This window comes from Glycine soja, chromosome 7 (assembly GCF_004193775.1).
Source record: "Glycine soja cultivar W05 chromosome 7, ASM419377v2, whole genome shotgun sequence".
NCBI classification, from domain to species: domain Eukaryota; kingdom Viridiplantae; phylum Streptophyta; class Magnoliopsida; order Fabales; family Fabaceae; genus Glycine; species Glycine soja.
In genome coordinates this window covers 40793914-40815464 of record NC_041008.1, presented here as the reverse complement: position 1 = coordinate 40815464, position 21551 = coordinate 40793914, and the positions used below count along the sequence as shown (strand labels likewise).

Sequence of the window (21551 nt, the reverse complement as noted above, 5' to 3'; positions counted from 1 at the left end):
AAAAGAGACAAAAACTCAAGGGCGTACCTAGTAGAAGCGATAATAGAACACACAACAAGGAGATGATGAAGATGACGTAGAGAAAAAGAAGGCATAGGCTTTAAACACCTTCAACTCAACCCTTCACCGGAAGTTGTCAAACCCAAAAACCTTGAGATAAATGTGAAAGATAAAGTGAGTGGAAGAGGAAAATATGAACACGCTTTAATAAGGCTCAAAAACCCCAATTGAAACCTTCTGACTCCTCACCATAAGTGGTGACCTTAAGAGTTAGAAACCCATGGAGGCACAAAAACCGAAGCACCACCTCTATCAAGGGTTTCAACTTTCTCTCGCTGCCATTTGGGGTTTTTCTCCAATCGAAGCCACATGTTTCATTTATGACCACAAACGTGATGACATGTGGCATAATCAAGAGTCACCTAGACTGCAGTGTCTTACATCGAAAGGTCATGACACTTTTGGTCTAAAAAGTCATTACTATGTCTAAACACCCACATCATAACATTTGATCGAGATAAAATCGGTTGTCTAGTTTGCTCTTTGTTAATTGAGATAACACAACTCAACCATTTGAACAAATCAGTTTCATTTTGCTCCTATGGCATATCAAGTCAGTCTTAAAATAACTCTTTGATAGATAGATAGACTAAGGTAAACCATCCTTGTCAGCTATATTTTAACCTCATCTACATGACTATCACATCGAACAACCCCCACTAGCATAAATTATGTTGTCATCAAGCTCTTTCGTCTTCATCAAACTCGAAACTTGGAGGATTTGTGTACTATACGGGACCTATGGGTAGTTGGCACCCACTAACCGACTACCACTCGCCCGCACGATGTCTCAGTGAACATCATGGGCAGTTACCACCTCGGATGCTACCACTTCTTATAAGATGACAAACGACGTATGTATATGTAAATTACTCTCTAATCATCATACTCATCCAAAATATACACTAATTTTAGTATTAGAGTCCCTTTTTAGGTACTCCTCCTCGTCATTGGAAAAGAAGCTTAGAAGCATTAGAAGGTTATTCATAGATAAGATTTAGGAAAATATGGTAAGAACAATACAAACACATAAAAAATATAAATTAAAAGTTATAATCGATAAAATTATAAAACAAAAGCTTAACAAAAGACACAATTTTTTTAACGTGAAAAATCTTTTAAAATAAAGATAAAAATTAAGAGCCATCTTTTTTTTATCCGTAAAAATAAAAAATAATATCAAAAATTTATAATAACACACGTATTTTGGTTTAACTAATTCATACAGCTTAAATGAAATAAAAAATTTCACTATTATCAATAAATAATATAAGATTTCCCTTATTAATTTCAGTGATAGAATCCTTTACGGAAATCATCATCGATCTTGAAGAATACCCACATTAATGTGCTAACATATTTCTCGACTTCCTGCTAATAAATCAATGTGATATCTTTTTAGAAGAGACGCCTATTGCCCTAACAATTTGTCAGAAAAAGAAATCTTGTTGTGAACAACCTCACCACCCCATCTAATGACTCAAGTAAAAATGATGAGCTCTAAGTTTCCTTTTCTCTCTATGAAAGCACTCATTTTTCTACACAAAACATTTATTTTATTTTAAAATAATTATCATTTTAAACAATAATTGAAAATCATTAAATATTTTTAAAATTAATTTATTTAGTTCTACTATTTCTTACTCCATTAATGTTCTTTTATTTTATTTAAGAAATATACTAAAATGACAAATAAAATTAATGTATTTTTTTTATATCTAAAGTGGGAAATAATTTAAAGCAAACCATAACCTTTAAAATATAGTGACTTTTAAGGATTATTTTCTTTCTAAACTTAAAAAAATCATGATAGAATATTTTTCAGATTTTATCCTTTTTGGCTTCCCTAAAACACAAATAATTTTTCAAATTTTGGAAAATCATAAATAATAATTTTATAAATGATTTTTAACATATTTCTAAAAACCATTTCCCCATAAAAATATTAACAAAGAAATAAATTTTACACTACGACTAGTATTTCATAAATTTTATTTCTTCTTTTACTTTTAATCTTAATGAGTGCAAGAAATAAGACCGGAGACCAATATGTATTAACATAAACAATTAATCATAATAAAACAAAATTCTCGTATTTTCCACAAATATAATTTAGAAAAAGAAAAACTATAAGATTAGAGAGAATATTCTGTATCAAGGGGAATAATAGAATTAGTAATGGTATAATAATAATATTATTTTTAATTTTCTAGCAACACATAATTAAACCAACGTAGCAGCATCTGTCTACGTGTACGAATTTCACAGTTGAGTTGAGACCCGAACCCAAAGTCGTTATTATTAAAACACTCTCTCTCTCTTACAAAAAAAAAAACTTAAATTAGTGTTTATAGATTACTGTACGCTAGGTACTCTGTCCCTTTAATCCCTTTCTCTCTCTCATGTTTCTTTCTTTCTCTTCCCTTGTCGTGTTCTCATTGCCCTCTTCTGTTCAATAATAATAAATTAATAAGAGAAAAAAAAGAAGAAAAAGTAATTGAAACAGCGGAAGAATCATCATCATCGTCGTCACGCTTCCCAATCAAACCCACCACCCATCTGAATCAATCCAGGGATCCCCTTCTTCTGGTAATAATTTTTCTCCATTTCCAAACTCTAATAACCTCGATTTCCTTCGTTAATGCTTATGCTAAAGGTGGTTATGGTTGTAAAAAACTAAAAATCCCTTTTTGTTTTCTGGGGCTTTGAAAGTTATCTGAATCTGGGTTTTTCTGCTGGCAAGTTCTTGCACCTCTTTTATCGGGTTTGGGGGTTGGAGGATCGCGTCAACCCATTAGGTTTTTTGTCCTCAATTTTGCTTATTTCTTTCTTTCCGCCTTTTCTTTTTTAATTTCAACCCTACCCTTTTGAAAATTTTAATCGATTCGAAGGCATGCCTTTTGTTTCTGAAAAATTTCAATCGAAGTTTCAATTTTTTTTATAGTTTGGATTCGGCTTATTTTGATTTCCTAGGTGGATTTTGCATCCTAGGAATGTAGGGTTGGGTATTGTGAAGTTTCACTCATTTGATGATCTGGTTGATCTTTATCCTCGTCCATTTTAACCTGATTAATTTTAAGCTCATGTAGTGTTTTAGCTTTGGTGCCTTAGGGTACAGACATTGAGTGTTGAATTTTTACCCTCCTTGGTATGGGTGAAAATTAGGGGAAAGTAAAAGCTTTACATTGAGATAGACTTTGTACATTTTAATACTTTCTGAGGTGCTGATTAACAACCATTCCCTGGCCTTCTAACAGCTTTAGCTTTTGCAATGGTTTGTTCTTTGACATTTTCAACGGGAAGTAAACGGGTTGGTGGACATTTCTTAATAGCTTATGATTTTGGAGCATTTGATTTTTTAATAAATAGTTGAGTGCATGATGAATTTTCTCCACTCATCCCACTTAACAGATACATTCGTTGAGCACACTTCCTATCTCCTGTTGTAGTAAGATTATCTGTCGTCAAGACTACCGAATTTTACCTCTGAACTTGTCTCCCAATCTGCCCAAGTCTTTAAGGCTCTGGTGACGTTGATTTCAGAGGTTTAGTCCTCCATGAGGCCACCTTTCTCCCTATCCTCCCCACGTGCTTGCATCTTCTATATAACCGCCCAAAAAAAAGTTGACATTTTCCTTCTGCCTCTACCGTAAATTTCATAACACTGGCTTCTAGTCATGTCTTTTTTAACCACTTATCAAGAATCCAATAGTTGTCAATGAATTTAAAGTTGGCAATTTCTCTATTTATTTTGCTCCTGTCTTTTTGTGACTTTGTGGATACTTGGCACGTATCAGTGAGGAACCTGCCAGTTTATTATGGCTGTCTGCTTGGAATGAATGAGGGGTGTAAAATTGTCTTGGAAATTGACAGAAAACTGGCATCCTATTAGAAAGAATACAGGATTTCTCCCTTGAATACAGTGTCTCACTTGCAAAACTTCAAGGGTCTGCACATTCCAATGCTCAAGAGCCTTGATTATCTCACAATGATCAAATATCTCAACCCCTCTTCTTATTTATAGGCAACACACTTTAATGTTTAACATCTTGGCGCAAGTAACTAGAGTATGTAGCTAACTAACTGATGGATATCTGTGAATACTCCTCTCCTAAAGTTTCACCTTGTCCTCAAGGTGAACATCTTGTGGCTGCTGCCTGAAATAAAGTCCCCCTGAAGTTCTAATTGATTGAAGCATGATGACCATGGTTTTAAATTGTTGTTGTGGTGAGTCAGAAAACCTTCACCTTTTGGGCAATTGCGGGAAAATGCAGCTGATGCGGCCGCAATGCGGTTGTGGTGAGTCGAAATACCTTGACGTTGTGGCCGCAATTGCGGTTGTGGACCGATATTTAAAACAATGATGACGACTTAGTCAAACTTACCCTGCAGGTACCTCCTACTCCAGGGTCAAACACGGGAATGCCCTTGCTTCTCTAGCGCCTCTTTTTTTCACTGTATTGTTGGTGACTTAGTCAAACTTACCCTGCAGCCCACCTCCTACTCCAGTTGGTCATGAAACAGAGCATCAAAGCCTTTATAGTTATATCGAGAAGATCCCTTAGCTGAGTTGGCTCTCTTGCAAACTGCACTAGTGCACATGGTCGTAGCTGATGATTACCAAGGTCCTCTTCTTTATTTTGCTGGACTTTGCCCATTGGGACATGGGAGCAATTCAATTGTTGTAATTTCCTGTTTGCTTCTCAATAATTTCCTCTACTAGAATTCCAATTCTTTTCCTTACTCTCCTTTGGGCTTGGTCTATCAAGCCTGAAAATGAGTTCCCTTTGTGTTACTCCAACCTAGCCACCATTTCCATAGGCACTTCTTCTGCAATTCTTCCACAAAAGTCAGTCACAAGACTCCCACAAAGAGAACTATTTTTTCCTTTTCTTTCACTCTCCATTTGATACCCAAAAGGTGATTATTACAATCCATGTGTTGCTTGTTGGTTTTCATTTGTTCATTTTCTTCCATTGGCTGATCAGGGTCTTCATTGACCACATCTATTTCATGTCCTCAAGATTTCCTCTTTCTTTCTGTTTTCTTGCTTCCATGATTCTCTTCCCTCATTGAAATTTTGACTCTTGCGCTTAAATCCTTCATTTTCCCTTTCACTCTTGCTCACTTCTGGTTCTGTTACCATTCACTGCATTCCCCTGGCTTTTGCATGCCATCAAAGGTCACTGATTCGAATTTTCAGAAGTTGTGCTTCGTGGAGCTCACCTTGTTTGGATTGTTCCCCATGGGTAAGCTCTGCTTCCCTCCAATCTTCTTCCAAGCTCCATCATAGAGCTTTGACACTCTTCTCTAATGTCTCTAATCGACCCTATATGGTCATGTTCATCCTGAATTCCTCCCAACATTTTGATTTGTCAGCTCTAACTTTCCATCATTCTCTGCTTCCACAGTATAGCTTGCTTCTCCCCCAGCCTGGTTCTTGATTTCAAGACCATCTCTGCTATTTTCCAGCACCTAAGATTCTTGCTCCTCATCTTGGACCCACACTAGTAGATCTAGATCAAGTCTCAGCTGGAACTCTTTGAGAATTGCCACCATGTTGCACTTGGATGGTCCCCTTTCCACCCAAACCACAAATAAATGCACATGTCCTCACATAGGCTTTCCAATCAGTTGTATATTTTCTTCCTTGGTTATTCCTGTGGCCTCAAATTACTACTACACATTAATCAGCCACGCTCAGGCTCCTTTTGCTTAAGAGTTCTGGAATCAGCTTAAGTTTTAATACCCACAACTCCAACATTGGAGTTCTGATACCAGTTGACAGAAACCTGGTATCTTATTTGAAAAAATAAGGGACTTTCCTCCTGAATACAGAGCCTCATTGCAGAACTTGGAGGGTCTGCACCTCCCAATGCCCAAAGGGCCCAATTCTCTCAAATGAACAGATATCTCTCCCTCTCAACCTTTCTTATTAATAACTGTCAAAACTCAGAAAACAGCAGGCCAGAAATCTGTGTTCTACTGCTGGAAAATTCTCATATATATAGTATTTAATTACAAGCTGACATGCTAATTCTTGCCCAAAATATTAGCTATTAAGATGATTTTGGGAATAACAGAACTGATGACCCACTCCATGACTTTTGAGCATCTTTTATCGCTTATTTGGCATGTTCATCCTTATGTTTGTCTTTATCAGGAGCAGAAGCACTGCCATCAATGTGATCCAATGATCTTTTCATTTGCCAAATATCTGGAACTGGAATGCCCAGGCTAGGTAGTTCTTGCCATTAAGGCGAACCATTAAGACATTTAGTTTTTTTGAAGACATGACAAAGAACCAAACTGGACTGGAAAATAAAAATAGAACAGAACTGAGACTGAACGACAAAAATTGTGAAATCTGGAACTAGGTTGAAAAATAAGAGAGAAAAACTCTGACTGGGTTAGGACCGTAAGCCAGACTGATACCATGTCAACCTCTGAAAACTGTGTTCTGCTGGAGGATTCTTATATAAATAGAATATAATTACAAGCTGACATGATGATTTTCTGCCCAAAATATTAGCTAACTGACATATATACATTCATCCTAATTAAGAAGAGAATAACAGTTACACCTCCAGCTGTGGTATCATCCTAGGAGAGAATAAAAATTACAAAATGTACAATTACGCAGCTAATTTAAAGTCCAGAAAATTTTCCATTTATTCTATTAATTTTCCATTAATTCCATTGACAAGAGCATGCCTTAATTCTTCTATTCATCTTGGCCCAGCTAACTAACTGAAGGGTATCTTCGAGAAATATTCAGTAATCAACATAATATTAGAGTAGTTGGTTTTCTTAGTGACAATCTACCTGTAAAAGGTTCATTTTCCTTTTTGTTTCTCTTCAGTCTAAATCTCCCATTGAGGATGTATTTGCACCATCACACTGAAACAATAATTTTGTCCCAGAAAAATGCATGTTTGAGTTCTCTGGGCTAGCTCTATCTGATTTATGGGTTACTAGAGCAGTTTTAGGCTTTTCAGCTAACTATTTTACTCTCTAATATTTGTATATCTTACCTCATTCATTTTATTGCATTGATTACATAGCTAAATTCTAATTATATCTGTGGCAAAGCATGCTATACCCTTAAGTTTCACAGCCGTAGTTGTCATCTATAGGTTATATATAATATGACTCTTGTGCACCTTACTTATAGCTTGAGATTTGAGAATCTTATATATTTTTCCTGTTGATTAGTTTAGGTGGGATAGCTTGATTCTGATGCAAGGACAAAGGAGGACTATTGGATCATTTCCAGCAATTGTAAGTATGATGCAAGGGCCCAGTTCTAGTGGCACTGATATGAGTCATCAGTCTTCCTTGAATCATGTGCAAAATGCAGTAGATTTCCGGTTGTCAGATTACAGGGGATCTTCTGGTGAGACTGCATGTTTACGTGGCACTGGTCATAATGTTCAGAGCTTCAATGGCTGGAGTACTGGTGAATCTAGTTCTAGACTGAATCTGATCAACCAAGTCAATGATGAAGGTCTAAAATCAGAACATGGGCTGTCTTCTTCGTATAATGCTGCTACTGAGGATGGTCTCAGGTCTGAGGAAAGACAATTCGAACCAAATAATGTAATTTTTCCTGTTAGTTCAAATACTAATCTACATGGCAATCAATCTAGAGTCCACCCTTCCTTTTTGCAAGGTTCCAGTTCTACTCGTATTAGCCAGAATATTAGTCTAGATATGGGGCATGTTACTAATGCTGCTGATCGTGGGAAGGGCAAAGAAGCTGGTAGTAGTGTTAATGCCAACAATACTAGTGGAATAGATAGAGAAAAGACATTGTTTGGCAGTGCTTCTTGTAATCACATAGGAGCTTCATCTGAAAGCTCTGGATACATGGCTCAGGGTGATAGTGCTAATTCAAGTTCTTCTTTAGTTAATTGGGGTCCTTCCTGCAAGAGAAAGGCTCTTGAAGGTAGTTCTAGGCAACTGTGCTCTGGAGGAAGCTCAAGCACTCTTGTACAATCTGGTAATGGTTGCTGGCCTATTGACCCTGTTGATCTTAATGCTTCTAGCAGCTTAAGTGATTCTACACCTATAGAAGATATTCCTGTTACTAGTCCTCCATTATTTCAGAATGCAAGAAATGAAGTGAGACAAGAAGCTTCCAATGCATTTCCTTTGATAAGTATTGCAGAAAATGTGGAAAGGCCTCTAAGAAACTTTGATAGAAGAATGGGCCATCTACAGCATCAGGAATCTGTACCTCTCAATTTACCATCAACAGGGAGTGCTAGGCATCATAATCATTCTTCTCTGCATCAAATACCTGGCTCTCACTCAATCAATGATTCATTGGAATTGAGGTTAACAGCTGGAGTGTCATCTGCTAATTCTGGTGCTTCTCTGAACCAATCACCTGCCTTGCGCATCCATTCTTTTCCTTGGAACAGAACTGCCAATCGTAGAGGGGCCAGGTCTTCAACTTCTTATAACTCTGGAGAAAGAGCTGTCTGGGAAGATTTTAATTTGAGAATGTTTCCAAGAGATAGTACTGAACACCCCATGAATGTGCCTGCGTCTTCAGGACATGAACCTACTGGTTGGCATACACCATCTGGTAATGTGAATAATTCTGGAGGTGTACCTCCTCCATCCTGGATTGGATCTAGTTCAAATGTTCACTCTCCCCCTAACCCTAGCTGGATTTTTAATCATGAAGTCCCAGCAGAAAATATGCAGAGTGTGTCAGAGTTCAGTCCCTGGTCCCTTTTTCCATCAATTAGCTCTGCATCTGGTGTTCATAATGGCCATTCAGCCCCATCTTCTTCTGGTCCTCCTTCATTTACCCAGGGTTCTAGCAGCAACCAACCATATGCAAGAACAGCATTGTTGATGGAAAGAAGGGGTGGTGATGTTCTCTCTGGTCCCCATTCACTGCGAGCATTAACCTTTGACAATGAGGGGAGACGTCGACTAATATCTGAGGTATCTTTTCTGTTTTCCTTTGTACGTAATATGTTGCACTATTATTTGAAGGCTACACCATGAAGGTATGATGATTTTCCTATAAAAATATGCTCATATAGCCAGGATCAACAATTTAAACAAGAAATGTGCACAAGTGAATAAATAGTACAAATTTTTTAGATTCATATTATTCTTTGATGATACATACGGTCTTGATGCTTGTCTAATTTCTAGTGCTGCCTCATTTTCTCATAACCTTTTTCAGTTTACTTTTCAGCAGAATAGCTTTTTTGTGGCAGCCCCCTAAGTACTCACAAGCATCTCGATAAAGTGAAATTTGATCAACAAATTAGCTAAATTTACTGCCATCTTTGTCCTACCTGAACTAATTATCTGATTGTTTTGTGTGCCAGATTCGCCAAGTCTTGATGGCAATGCGGAGGGGTGAGAACTTACGAGCTGAGGTTCGAATCTAATACATCTTGTGATAGTTTATGATGTTAGTTTGTTGTATTGTGAAATTAATATTAGAGTATGTATTATCATTGGATCACACTTGAATGACTTGATGGATTTTCAATGTGCGTATTTCTCTTTCATCTTAGGGAGAAATTCATCTATGGATATAATACTGACACTAAGGTTGGGCTAGTAGTATGTGAGCAATTGTCAATTTAGCGACAGTAGACTCCATTTCTCTTGCAATACTGATTAGATCATTGTTGTTTACATGTTTTTTAGATAAAACTTGTTTTGTGCATGATTCTCTTCAAATTGGCATACTTGTTTATGCATATAGTTATGTTGCAAAAGAAAAATTTGCATTTGAAGCAAGCACAAGCCAGCTTGTGTAGGCTATGTTCCACTGGATTTTGCAATAATACTCTAGACTATTGAAAATACTGACTTAACATTTTCCTTTGACATTTGTGAAATGTCAGGATTATATGCTCTTTGACCCTTTCCTATATCATGGCATGGCTGAAATGCATGACAGGCACAGAGAAATGCGCCTTGATGTCGACAACATGTCTTATGAGGTAAAAAGGGGATATATGGTATTCCCATCCATCAGTAGCTCTCTTATTTCTTCTGACTTTAACTGGGGTTGCAGGAGTTGTTGGCATTGGAGGAGCGTATAGGAGACGTGAGCACTGGATTGAGTGAGGACATCATTATTAAGTTGATGAAACAACGAATTTACGTGTCTGTCATGACAGACTCTTCTATTGATTTGGAACCTTGCTGTATCTGTCAGGTATGAGCAATGTCTGTCTCAGTTTATCCCTTTGACCCTTCAAACTCCCCTTTCCAACCACCAAGTTAACCTTATAACTTCATGTCTCAGATAGGAAAACTACAAAAGTAAAGAGAACATTAAAACAAATACAATAGTGTGTGTAACTTCTGAGCTAGATACGTAATGCATTTTTCTTATTCTTTCATGATGGCAGGATGAATTTGCTGATGGAGAGAATGTTGGATCACTGGATTGTGGGCATGAGTTCCATAGTGGCTGCATCAAGCAGTGGCTAATGCAGAAGAACCTCTGCCCTATTTGCAAAACAACAGCCTTAGCTACTTGATAGGGAGAACCTCTATCCTCTTAAGCTGGTTCTACCTATAGCTTCTTTTATTTTTTAAACTTTATGAACTTCTTTGAACTGGACCTCTCATTTGTCATGATTGGGGACGATAACATGTCCCCTAAAAAGAAGTAAACAAAAAACATTGGTGGGTGAACTATAACTATTGTAGAGTTTCATTTATACAGTTGTAATGGATGATTACATGTGGTTTAGATAAGCTATAAGCACTTGGATATTATTAAATTTCATTATAAATCTAAGGTTGGTGGCTGATGAGACTTGAGAGGATTATATAGATTAATGGATAGTCTTATTGTGTTTAATTCATTTATGCATTGTTTGGATGAAGTTTTCAATAAGTACCTTTAGGAAAAGAAAAAAAATAAAACTTTTATGAGTTAAAATCATTTTATGTATTTCTAATATTTTCAGAACTTTTGTCAATTAAGCTTAGTTTTATTATTTACGTTTTTAAAGATTGTCAATGCTACATAGAGTCGATACTTAATTTCATCGGTCAACACTTCTTGGTTTGTTGATATTTTTAATCGGCAATTCATGTCAAGTTAATTATTTTTATTATAAATTTTGAAATTGTTAGTCCAAAGTTTAAATAGTTGAAGATTGCCCGTAAGAAAAAAAAAATAATCCTTGAAGAATGAGATTGTAAAGGATTGAGTCACCATAAAGCGTTCGGGCCTATATTTCGCAGCAATCTTTGTGGAAATCTTGATAAAACAATATTGTCAATTGACAAAAGGTATATTTTAAAAATTATTTGATTTTTTTAAAATGCAATGAGAATTAATAGATAGGGGTCAATTTGAAAATTTTCAATCAAATTTTTGTGAAGGGAAATTGTAAATCTACAACAAGGAAAATCAATAGTTTCACCATTCCTTTTCAAGGAATAGTATCTTGTGCGCGGATACTGTATATAAGTACATTAACTAGAAATTTAATATTAAAATATTTGTTAGTCATTCTATTATTATTTTAATATACCTTGCTTTTAATTGATGGTATTCATTAAGAGTCACTCAGAAAAAAAGTGTTGCGGGGAGATGAAAAATGATCATAATTAATCAAACATATATGATCCCCAAATTTTAGATATTGTTTTTAAATGATAATTAAACAATTTAATTATAATTTCTGCATGTTTGGACTTACTTAAGTACATTTAGCAGCAATTTTTTATGATTATTTTATCACCTCGAACCAAATCACATTAGGGTGTTAATTTATTTGCCCCAAGCCCGCAAATAATGCATGGTCAGAGCATCTTTAAAGCAGATATTTTTATGGGTATTTTATGATGTTAATTTTTTTTCTTCTAATAAGAGCAAGCCTATATGATATAGAAGATTTTTTTTAAAATACAGTTTCTTACAAATAAAAAAAAAATCATTTTATTATATCAATTAAGAAATAATTAATATTTTAATTTGAAACAAAGTTAAGTGTAAATAAAAAATTACAAAAAATGAGTTATTTAATTTTTTTTAATAAATGAGTCGTTTAACTTTTTCGATCATTAAAACAAATTTATTCATAGATTGCTTAAATATAATGTAGTACTGCGTCCTTGTAAAAAAAATAATGTAGTATTGAGAGGTTCACTTTAATTGTTTTTATATGAGATAAGATATTCAATTATACTTGAACACTGCATGCACCTAATCATTAGTCTTTTATATCCTTTTCTGAGCCAATCAATGCTCCACCCATTTTTGGTTTTTCAGCTTTGAAGTTTATGCTTCTGCAACGTTAGAAGTTGGCTTTGTCACCTTTTAAGAACACTCTATCAGTGAAATCGTAGTTTAATCTGTGTATTCCAAACATGATAGTGATTTGTCTTATTTGATATTATAACGTTCGTATTGTAACTTGTGTAGTCGGTGCCACCATCTATATAAGAATCATGACACCACCATGATTCCCTCAAAAGTAAAAATGAATATGCCTCTACGATATCGTATAATAAACATAAGTATTCTACACATATAGAGCTACGTATGTGTCGAAAGCATTTTAAAACCATATCATAATTATAGTGAGTAATCCAATGTGCATTATTATTATTATTATTATTATTATTATTATTATTATTATTATTATTGTTGTTGTGTTGATTACTTTCTGAACTAATTAATAATGTTTCTAACTAATTATCGATCTGTTCTCCATTCTTTAACAATGATTAATTAACATATGTTAAGAAAAAGTTAGTGAAACTCTTATTTTTGTTTTTCTTTCATCAAACGGAAGCAAAAGGTGCAAATAAAAGAGAGACAATGCCATTTCATACTAGTGCAGAAAGTGCATTCTACGTCGATTATTATTGATTTTTTACGCCAGTTTTGCATCGTCTTTGAAGTTGTCATCGTTGAAAGCAAAGACTTTCGATGACGTTTAGTTAACAACCGTTTTAGAATAATCAACCATTCTAAGACGTTTTTTATTTGAAGACCATCTTTGAATGAGACCATTCTAAGATGATTTTTAACTAAACATTGTCATAGAATGGTACCATTCAATGGCGATTTTAACTTAAAAATCAACTTTGAATGATTCTATTTTACGATGGTGTTTACTTAAAAACCATCTTAGAATTCTCACATTCAAAGACGATGTTTATGTAAACACCGTCTTAGCATGCCATCATTCAAAGACGGTTGTTAAGTATTACCTGTCATTGAATGCTTCCATTTTAGGATGGTGTTTAGTTAAAAACCGTCTTTGAATGACATCATTCTAAGACGATTTTTAAGTAAGCACCGTCCTCGAATGGTATAATACAACGATGATTATTTGCTAATAATTGTCTTTGAATGCGTTCATTCTAATTATAAGTTGTGTTTTTGTTTCACTGCACCTATTTCACCAAGTTTGATTGTAGCAATGAATATAAAACAAACTTAAGGATAACAACAAAATAATTTGTACAAATTTAATACCATTCATGATTGAGATTAACATACAAACAAATTAAGCAGCTAATACTATCAATATGGAACATCCAAAGCAAAACAAATTACAGAAAATAACACAAACAATTCAGCTGATTATGATAGCACCATGGACATATAAATAAATAAATAAATCAAATTCCGAGAGGCTTCATAAAGCGCTTCCTTAGGAGTTAAACTTCTATTTGTCCATATTTTGAGCTTTTGTTTTTGGATTCCCATTCACATTAGAATGAATTCTATGATTTACGTTTGGAACAACCATAAATGTGGCATCAAATGCTAATCACAGGACCAAAAGTATTATTAAGAGGTCACAAGGGTGGGAAGAATTTGTTCACTAAAGCATCAAACCATTACTCAAATTCTGTTAGTTGAGGGTAATTCCACCTACAATACAAATGAAAATAACAATGTTGCTAGTGAAATATTCATCACTTTTTCATTCATTTTTTTTTATCAATGGTAGACATTTATACATTGATATTCCATATAATCAACTATAGACTAATAGATAATCAAAAGCAGTTGGTCACAAACAAACAATTGATATGGTGTAGGATACCTAATTGTATTCTAAAAATGATGAGTCATCAAATTTTATTGTGAAATTTAGAACAAAAGTAATACCTATAAATTCCATAACCAGAACATGTAGCCTCAGAAGATATGGTGTGGGACACCTAATTCCTGCTGCCTTAAGCTTGCAATCAAATATAAACAGGGTTAAATAAACAAACAACTCAGGCCAGCATCACGAAATCAAACTTTTTGTTTTTGTTAATTGGAAACAACTAAAGGAACAAGCCCATAGGCACAACAAGTATATTTGTCAAAAAATATCTCAACAGAAAAAGATGCCCAATAGGAAATTAAGGGAATCGAAGTCAGAGGATAAACAACTGAGTTTAAGGGAGTTTAAGGCAATAGGCAATAGGCAATTAAGGGAATTTAAGGGAGTTGAAGCTATGAAAACAAATGATTGCCCAAACTTCTTATCAAACTTCGATTGAGACATCAGTGATGACTTCTTATTCAATACTTTTCCTGTGATCGAGGTTTCAAGACGAATACAAAATGTCATTAAAAAACTAATAAGTTGGATAAGCATACGAAGACCGTAAAAGTATGCACATAAGTACATTATAATAATGGATCAAAACTCAACCAAATGCATCTCAAAGTACTATTTAGAGGCTTAGAATACATATCAATGTTTCCAAATGAAACACATGGCTAATTTGAGACATTTCGTACCTTCAATTCCTTCTTCAATATTTTGTATTGCATGCATTTGCTTTAAATCATCCTTATTCTTTATCTTCTTTTTCACACTTGACTTTGCTTTAATCTTTTTCTTCTTAGATCCACAACACATACAACACCACCATTTAGGCCAACAGTTACATGTCTTAGATCCATAACATTTAGGCCAATACTCTCACCTTCACAATCAATCAACAAAGCATTACAAAAATGGTCTGATGATGGAGAAAGAAGAAAACTAAAAAAGTTTTCAATTTTATAGTTAGAAGGACACTCTACCAAAGCATTCATAGGTCCACCTTTTTTGTGGTGATGATATCCAGCTCTTTTCTCACAAGACACATACACAAGACGAGGTAATTCATTTCCTTCAATGTCATGAACACCATTTTCACCAAGGAAAACCTGTACAGTACCATCACAGTTTAACACTTCAACTCATACAAACATGCCATGTCAACAAAGCATTTTCAATCTACACAGAAGACCAACATTGCATCATAACATGGTACTCACTTGTATCATTTCGAGATGATCTCTGACATTGTTCCCAGGCTATAACCATCATTTTCTTTATAAATGAGTTCAATTAATACGTAGGGGTAATCAAGTAGGACCAAGTGGTAATCAAACTACATAGTCCCAGGTCTTGGATATGATTCCTACTAGTGGTGCTCCATTGGTAGATTGCCTCAAAATATCACTATAAGCTCGTGTTGAGGCTTAAGGCATGTTTTAACGAGTTGCAGATTGGTCATCAAATGCACTGTAGAAAACCTTGTAGAATTTATTCCTATAATTATAGAGGTGGTCAAGAAAACTGGATGTTATCCTGTTGACAAGCAATTACATGAAATACTTGTGAAGATATTGCACAAGAGTAAGTACCGACATGCTTCAAAACATACATATATATGCACACACACACACACTACCTAAATGATCAAATCAAACAAATAGCTAGCTAAAACTATGGATAAAAACAAGATTAGTATATAATTCAAATTGTATAAGTAACAACAACTCCAATATGATTGATAATTAGAAAAACTATGGAAAGCACACTATATAAAACTGAAAGTGTCCATAATACCCCTATACTATTATGATAAACAAAATCTCAATCTCATCCAAACATGTTTGTCAACTAGAAAGGAAGGAATCCATTGATATGGCCAAATAATAATAATGCCTTATGCCCACCATAATGAAGTCGTTGTTCAAAGTACCAAGTGCATAAAGAATATCAAAACTTCTTTGACATTTCCAAGGTTGGTAGTTGAATAAAAAAAAGCTCACTGCCATAGCAAGCAAAACACATTGGAGAGTTTGTCGTTCAACATCCCATAGAATTTTAGCAAGTGGATCATCTTTCAAGTCAGCAGTCACAATCAATAGCAGATTACTGCCTCTTAAATAAACAGTAAAGGGTATTGCGTAGAGATTTTAATCAGCCCTTTACTGCCAGCATGATTTACTCAATCAAACTTGCTTGTAAGACCAGTGACGATAACCCTTGATAGTCTATTTATAATATATCATGACTCTGTTGAGAATCCCCTTGTTTAAGTAGATTCACATGGATGGATGCTAGACTACATAAATCGACTCTGGCATCAAATCTGCAAATTAAACTGAAATGACCAGATTCTTGAATTTCACCCACCCAAAGGTGCAACGATCTTGGTCTCCTGTGCTGTTGATGCTGCCGATTTAATCACCGCCCTAGTTTTTATCAACTCTTTCTCTATCGGTATTCTAGATTTTGCCTTCATCTGGAAGAGTCACGTCCAAAAAAATATGATTAATAACTACTAACCAAGTTGTATAATCAATTAATCATTCTTAAATTATTTAACTTGAATAACATATAGTTAACAAATTATCTTGAAAATCTGATTGGTTTGTTTGCTTAAGCTTTCAACAAATTATTCTCATTAAATATGTCCTTGCATCATTTAGTAAGTACCTTTTCTATACAAAAAACAGTATCGAACACATGGAAAAAATATGAGAACAGCTTGTACAAGTCTGCTTTTATGTACTGAAAAATCAAATAAATATTTAGTTAATTCATAACACTAAAGCATTAAGGCTTCACTATTATAATCTATAAATTGTTAATTTTCAACAAGTTCATGGAGTCAAACCTTTCTAACTAGACGCCCATTGTAGCGAGGATAATTTGGACAAACAGTTCCTCTCTTAGAATCACAAACCAACCGATGATTGATACTTCGCATTGTATGCTTACATGTTTCATCATCACACTAGATGCAAAATCAGCCAAGGATGATGAAACCTAATTTTTACAGGCAATTAATAGTATAATATATCTAGAGAGGTGCTTACCACTAGTAAACCTCTGTAGTACATTAAAACAAACCTCTATGCTTGCCTTTTGATCTGACATGAAGTAAAAGTATAATGAACTGTTAAGTATATTCTCAAGAATAATATTCTATGCTAATTCAAATCAACAAACATCTTAGTGTTATTGCAAAGTCTATTTTGAAGTTAATCCTAGGATTTGCAATTGGTGTAAGAACCTTCCTAGGGTGAAACGCTGTTGAACAAGCAAAATTTTGGAGGCCTTAAATCTTAAATTAGTCAAACCTGATTAGCTATCATTACAGGAGAAATTTTAACATCTGGGCATTTAGGATAGCACAACTTACGCCAAAAAATTGTACTCAGCTTCCTCCGAGGCTACATTGGTTGGTCTTTGCCTTTCACTTCCCAACAAACAAATAGATTTAAAAATAGGTGGGTAGTCAAATGTACCAGAGTAGCTAGGGTATGACAAGACCAGCGGCTCACATCCTCGATACCTGTAATTATTTTAAAACATCCAATCAATTAATAATTAAGGATAGGGAAACCATTAAGAAAATTCCAACCATAAATAATAGTGAACACAACCCTAAAATTGAGGAAAATATAATGCAACACAAAGATATAGAAGAGAAATGAGTGAGTGGTTAGAAATTGTAGGTGAGTAAAGATTCATTTGGCCTGTAAGGCTACATGAATGGATACATCAATACATACATAGGGAGCCTAACAATCACCGAGTGCATCACATAAATTCTCTATCTATGTTGTATTTTCTCTCAATGTTGTTATTAAGAATACTTGTGATTAGAAGCCTCCCCATATATAGGCATTGGATAGAGTGAGGGACTAGCAAAAGGAGGCCACAAAACAACTGCAAAGAATTTGGCTAAGTTAGAGAACGTTGTAAAGGGGATTGAAATGAGTGAAAGGACAAGGTTGGGAATACTCTTTACAGTAAGTAATTGAAAAACCTGGAAACGATTTTCACCAAAATCATAAAAGAACACTTAGAAGTAGAAGCAAATAAAGTTCAGTAGTAAGTAATGAATGTACACATACAATGACTTGCTTGTGGATAAATTTGTCACTTTTCCTTCCTGTACAGCTTCAAAAGTAGCAAATATGGGTGGAAGAAATCCATAGGTTGTTCCACCAACAATACTTCCAAGGATACCAACAATGACATACACAACCAACACCACTGCTAGTACACATAGGCCAATAACAAGCTTCAGAATAGGCCCAAATTATTTAGTTCTCTCCATTAGGGAAATCACTATGACAAAGTAATCACAATTTCATAATACATGGATAGAAATGTGAGCAAAAACTTGAAAGAGTGGTAGTCAAGGAAAGCACCACACAACAATCTAATATATTTATTGTCACATAATTGTCAATAATACTACAAACTTGTTTACAATATTTAAACAATTGTATCGAATACAGCACATTCGATCTTCCTATGTCATGTTTAACTTTCTACATCGGATGTTTTTAACTTCTAAAAATATGTTGTCCATTTCTTGCAAATTGTTGTCATAGTCTCGTCTAACGGCGTGCCATCACCAAACCACTACAAGTTATAATATATACAAGTTAGTGGCGTAGATATAAAATGAATTACAAATAATAGTCAACAAATAAGGAATTTGGACAAGTAAATATACCATGGTCCAATCAGTCTTCAACTCCCTGCTTACTATGTTTCACATCCAATGCATGACGTAGTAGCCACACTCATAGCCTCCGGTTTGAATGTGACTCTACATTTAATATGAAAAATTATTAAATATGATATACATTACAAAGTTACAAAACATCAGCAATACAAAATAAGCCCTGAATGATATCACTAACCTTAACTTCAATCCACTTAAGTGCGGCTTGATTAGTATGACCATGCAAAGTAGTCTTTAATGTGTTCATTGCACTACTTACAAAAAAACATCAACGTATATACAAGGACAAACTATTTATGTATCAACGTTTAATAAGATCACATTATAAGTTATATGTTAAAACTTGTTAATAGTATGAACATTAGGTTTCTTATGCAACGAATAGAACCAAACGACAACATCCTACATAGGACACAAAACAACCAGTTGTCATTGGGTCCTACCTGAATTTCAAATGAATTAGATACGTATAATACAAACATTGTTTAGAGGCATTTCATAAATATGACTCATTGATTGAAGTAATTAAAATGAACTCTAATGGAGTCGATGAACAAGCTAAGTTTAAAATTAGTAGTGAATCATATACAATTATTTATATGAAATGATATAATTAAATTTGATGAATTGTTTTCATTTTTTATGTTGTAGCTTTATAATTCTAAAATTTTATTTAGAATTATTAAACCCTATGGTGTACTATGATTTATACAGAAAAAGAAGAAAATTGTTATTTCCACTCCTCCTCTATGCTAATGCACTACCCTTTTAAATTCGATTACCCAAACCACCCTCTAACTGGAAAATAGATTCTGGAATTTATTTACACTCCCCTCTTTCCGGAATCTAATTTCCAGAAGACTACTCTATTAAAGAGAGGAGTAATCAGAACGTAGTATCAATTAGTGTATGGAATGAGTCATTATGATGTGCAGAATAATTTGCAGTGTATGGATACAAGTATATTGCACCAAGATAAAAGCTACAATAGCGTTCAAGGAAACACACAAACTCAGCCTATTAAAAAACCCCGAACAGGATTGCACCAAGATATCGATCTCTCTATTGAGAAAACACACAACACGCAACATCATGGACCAAGTCCAATTCTGAACTTTCTTGTCTGATCTGATGTAAACAGGATATAGCGAGAATCACATACCACTAGCATCATTCTTCATTACCAGCATTTATGCCTTCCAACTGTTCGATAAAACGTCCAGGCCAACTGATCCTTCTGTTTTAATTAAAGCCACACAAATCCCGCCTATCTCCATAGGCCACCACACATCCCCTGGAACTGCCTGATACAAGGTCAACAAAACATGCCTACCAAAACTCAATATGACCACGAACCTCTTTTCCACACCCATCTGTCACTACCTCAACATATCTGTCTACCCTTCAAGCCTCCCAAGCAAGACATATTTAAAAGGCCAAGCAGTTTACAAGATTTATTGACCATGATGAAAGTGGATAGAATATTTAGAGTATCGAAAGTCAGAATGTTGGGTGCAATTAGTTGGCGACAAGGACATTATTTCACAATTGGCGTAAAGCTTGTTAGTATTGAAAGAGAGATAAAAGGATAGCTTTTTGATAGATGTGAATTTTTGTATTAGGTGGAGAAACATATACGATTCATGCTGCTTGAATCTTTTTGTATCGTGGTTTCTTGAATTGACACTTCTTGTACTTTTTTGGATTTTTTAATAAAGATTTTGCTTATCCAAAACAACAATTCCAGAAAGAGGGGAGTGTAAATAAATTTTAGAGTCTATTTTTCAGTATGAGTATATTATGGGTAAACAAATTTAAATGAGGAGTGCCTTAGAAAAGGAAAAGTGGAAATAGCAATTGTAAGGAAAAAAACAACAAATAATGTAATTTGGGTCAACAGTAAATTGGCCGCAAAAAATGTAAGTGGGCCAATAGTTAAAAATTTTACCATATAGTAGGAAGATACTATTTGCACTACCAGAATCGCTATTTTAACTACCCATGTTGGTGAATTTTCATGTTATTTCAAAATTAACCTTCCCACAGAAAAATGATTTTGTTGTAGACTTATACAATGAAATCATATTTCTGTTGTACACATGGGGGCGAAAAAAAATAAAACAACAAAAATACAATTTTGTTGTATAGTGTACAACAAAATCGCATTTTTGTTATTTTTACTTTTTTTAGCCCTCTACTCAACAATAGAAACATAATTCCGTTATACTGGACAATAATAGAATCATATTTTTGTTATTGGTTCAACATCCCCGATCACCAGAACAACAACCACCTTGACACCACAAAACCCTGATCACCATCTCAAACCCATTAACAGTCACAAATCCAACAACACAAATTCAAAATATCTCACTCTCAAACCCATAAATCGCTCAACAAAATCCAAAATTGATAAACAGACAAGGGGTGTGTGGTGCTGCTTGATCTTGACAAAGCAGGGTGGTGTGGGACAACGAAAAACTTGTTGATGTCCCTCACCATCATAATCTCGGGATCTGTACATCAACAATGTTGGATGCTTGGATCTGAACGGGGGAGGGATGCATGACGGTGGAGTTGTTTGGGTGAGAAAAAATGGAGATGGAAAGTTGGGGTGGGGAGAGAGTCTCTTAACAAAGAGAGAGGAAGGGGTGTGGGGACAAACAAACAAGAGCAAGGATGTCTTTTCAACAATACTGATA

At 34.7% G+C, this 21551-nt stretch overlaps 1 protein-coding gene and 1 long non-coding RNA gene across 4 annotated transcripts; one reads left to right on the top strand and one right to left on the bottom strand.

The window, feature by feature from the left end:
- Positions 1-2455: 2455 nt before the first annotated feature.
- On the top strand, positions 2456-10893 carry LOC114419711 (E3 ubiquitin-protein ligase MBR2). 3 transcript variants are annotated; one of them, XM_028385472.1, is made up of 6 exons: positions 2456-2649; positions 7281-9021; positions 9417-9467; positions 9945-10043; positions 10118-10261; positions 10458-10691. In XM_028385472.1, the coding sequence occupies exons 2-6, from the start codon at positions 7300-7302 to the stop codon at positions 10587-10589; spliced, it is 2148 nt and encodes a 715-aa protein (XP_028241273.1). In that variant the 5' UTR covers positions 2456-2649; positions 7281-7299; the 3' UTR covers positions 10590-10691. The 3 variants fall into 3 exon arrangements, with proteins under 3 accessions (XP_028241273.1, XP_028241272.1, XP_028241271.1); XM_028385471.1 differs by having other exon boundaries at positions 7276-9021; XM_028385470.1 differs by lacking the exon at positions 2456-2649 and adding an exon at positions 3018-3097 and having other exon boundaries at positions 10458-10893.
- Positions 10894-18518: 7625 nt separating this feature from the next.
- On the bottom strand, positions 18519-21551 carry LOC114419709. The gene is made up of 3 exons (XR_003668286.1): positions 19028-21551; positions 18838-18933; positions 18519-18743 (listed from the first exon to the last, which is right to left on the bottom strand). It is a non-coding gene; the product is annotated as an uncharacterized LOC114419709 (long non-coding RNA).

Bases quoted from the DNA above. Each gene is read 5' to 3' on its own strand.
- LOC114419711 (XM_028385470.1), top strand. The intron at 9,022-9,416 runs GTATCTTTTCTG...TTTGTGTGCCAG, and splicing joins GACGTCGACTAATATCTGAG to ATTCGCCAAGTCTTGATGGC. The intron at 10,262-10,457 runs GTATGAGCAATG...TCATGATGGCAG, and splicing joins AACCTTGCTGTATCTGTCAG to GATGAATTTGCTGATGGAGA.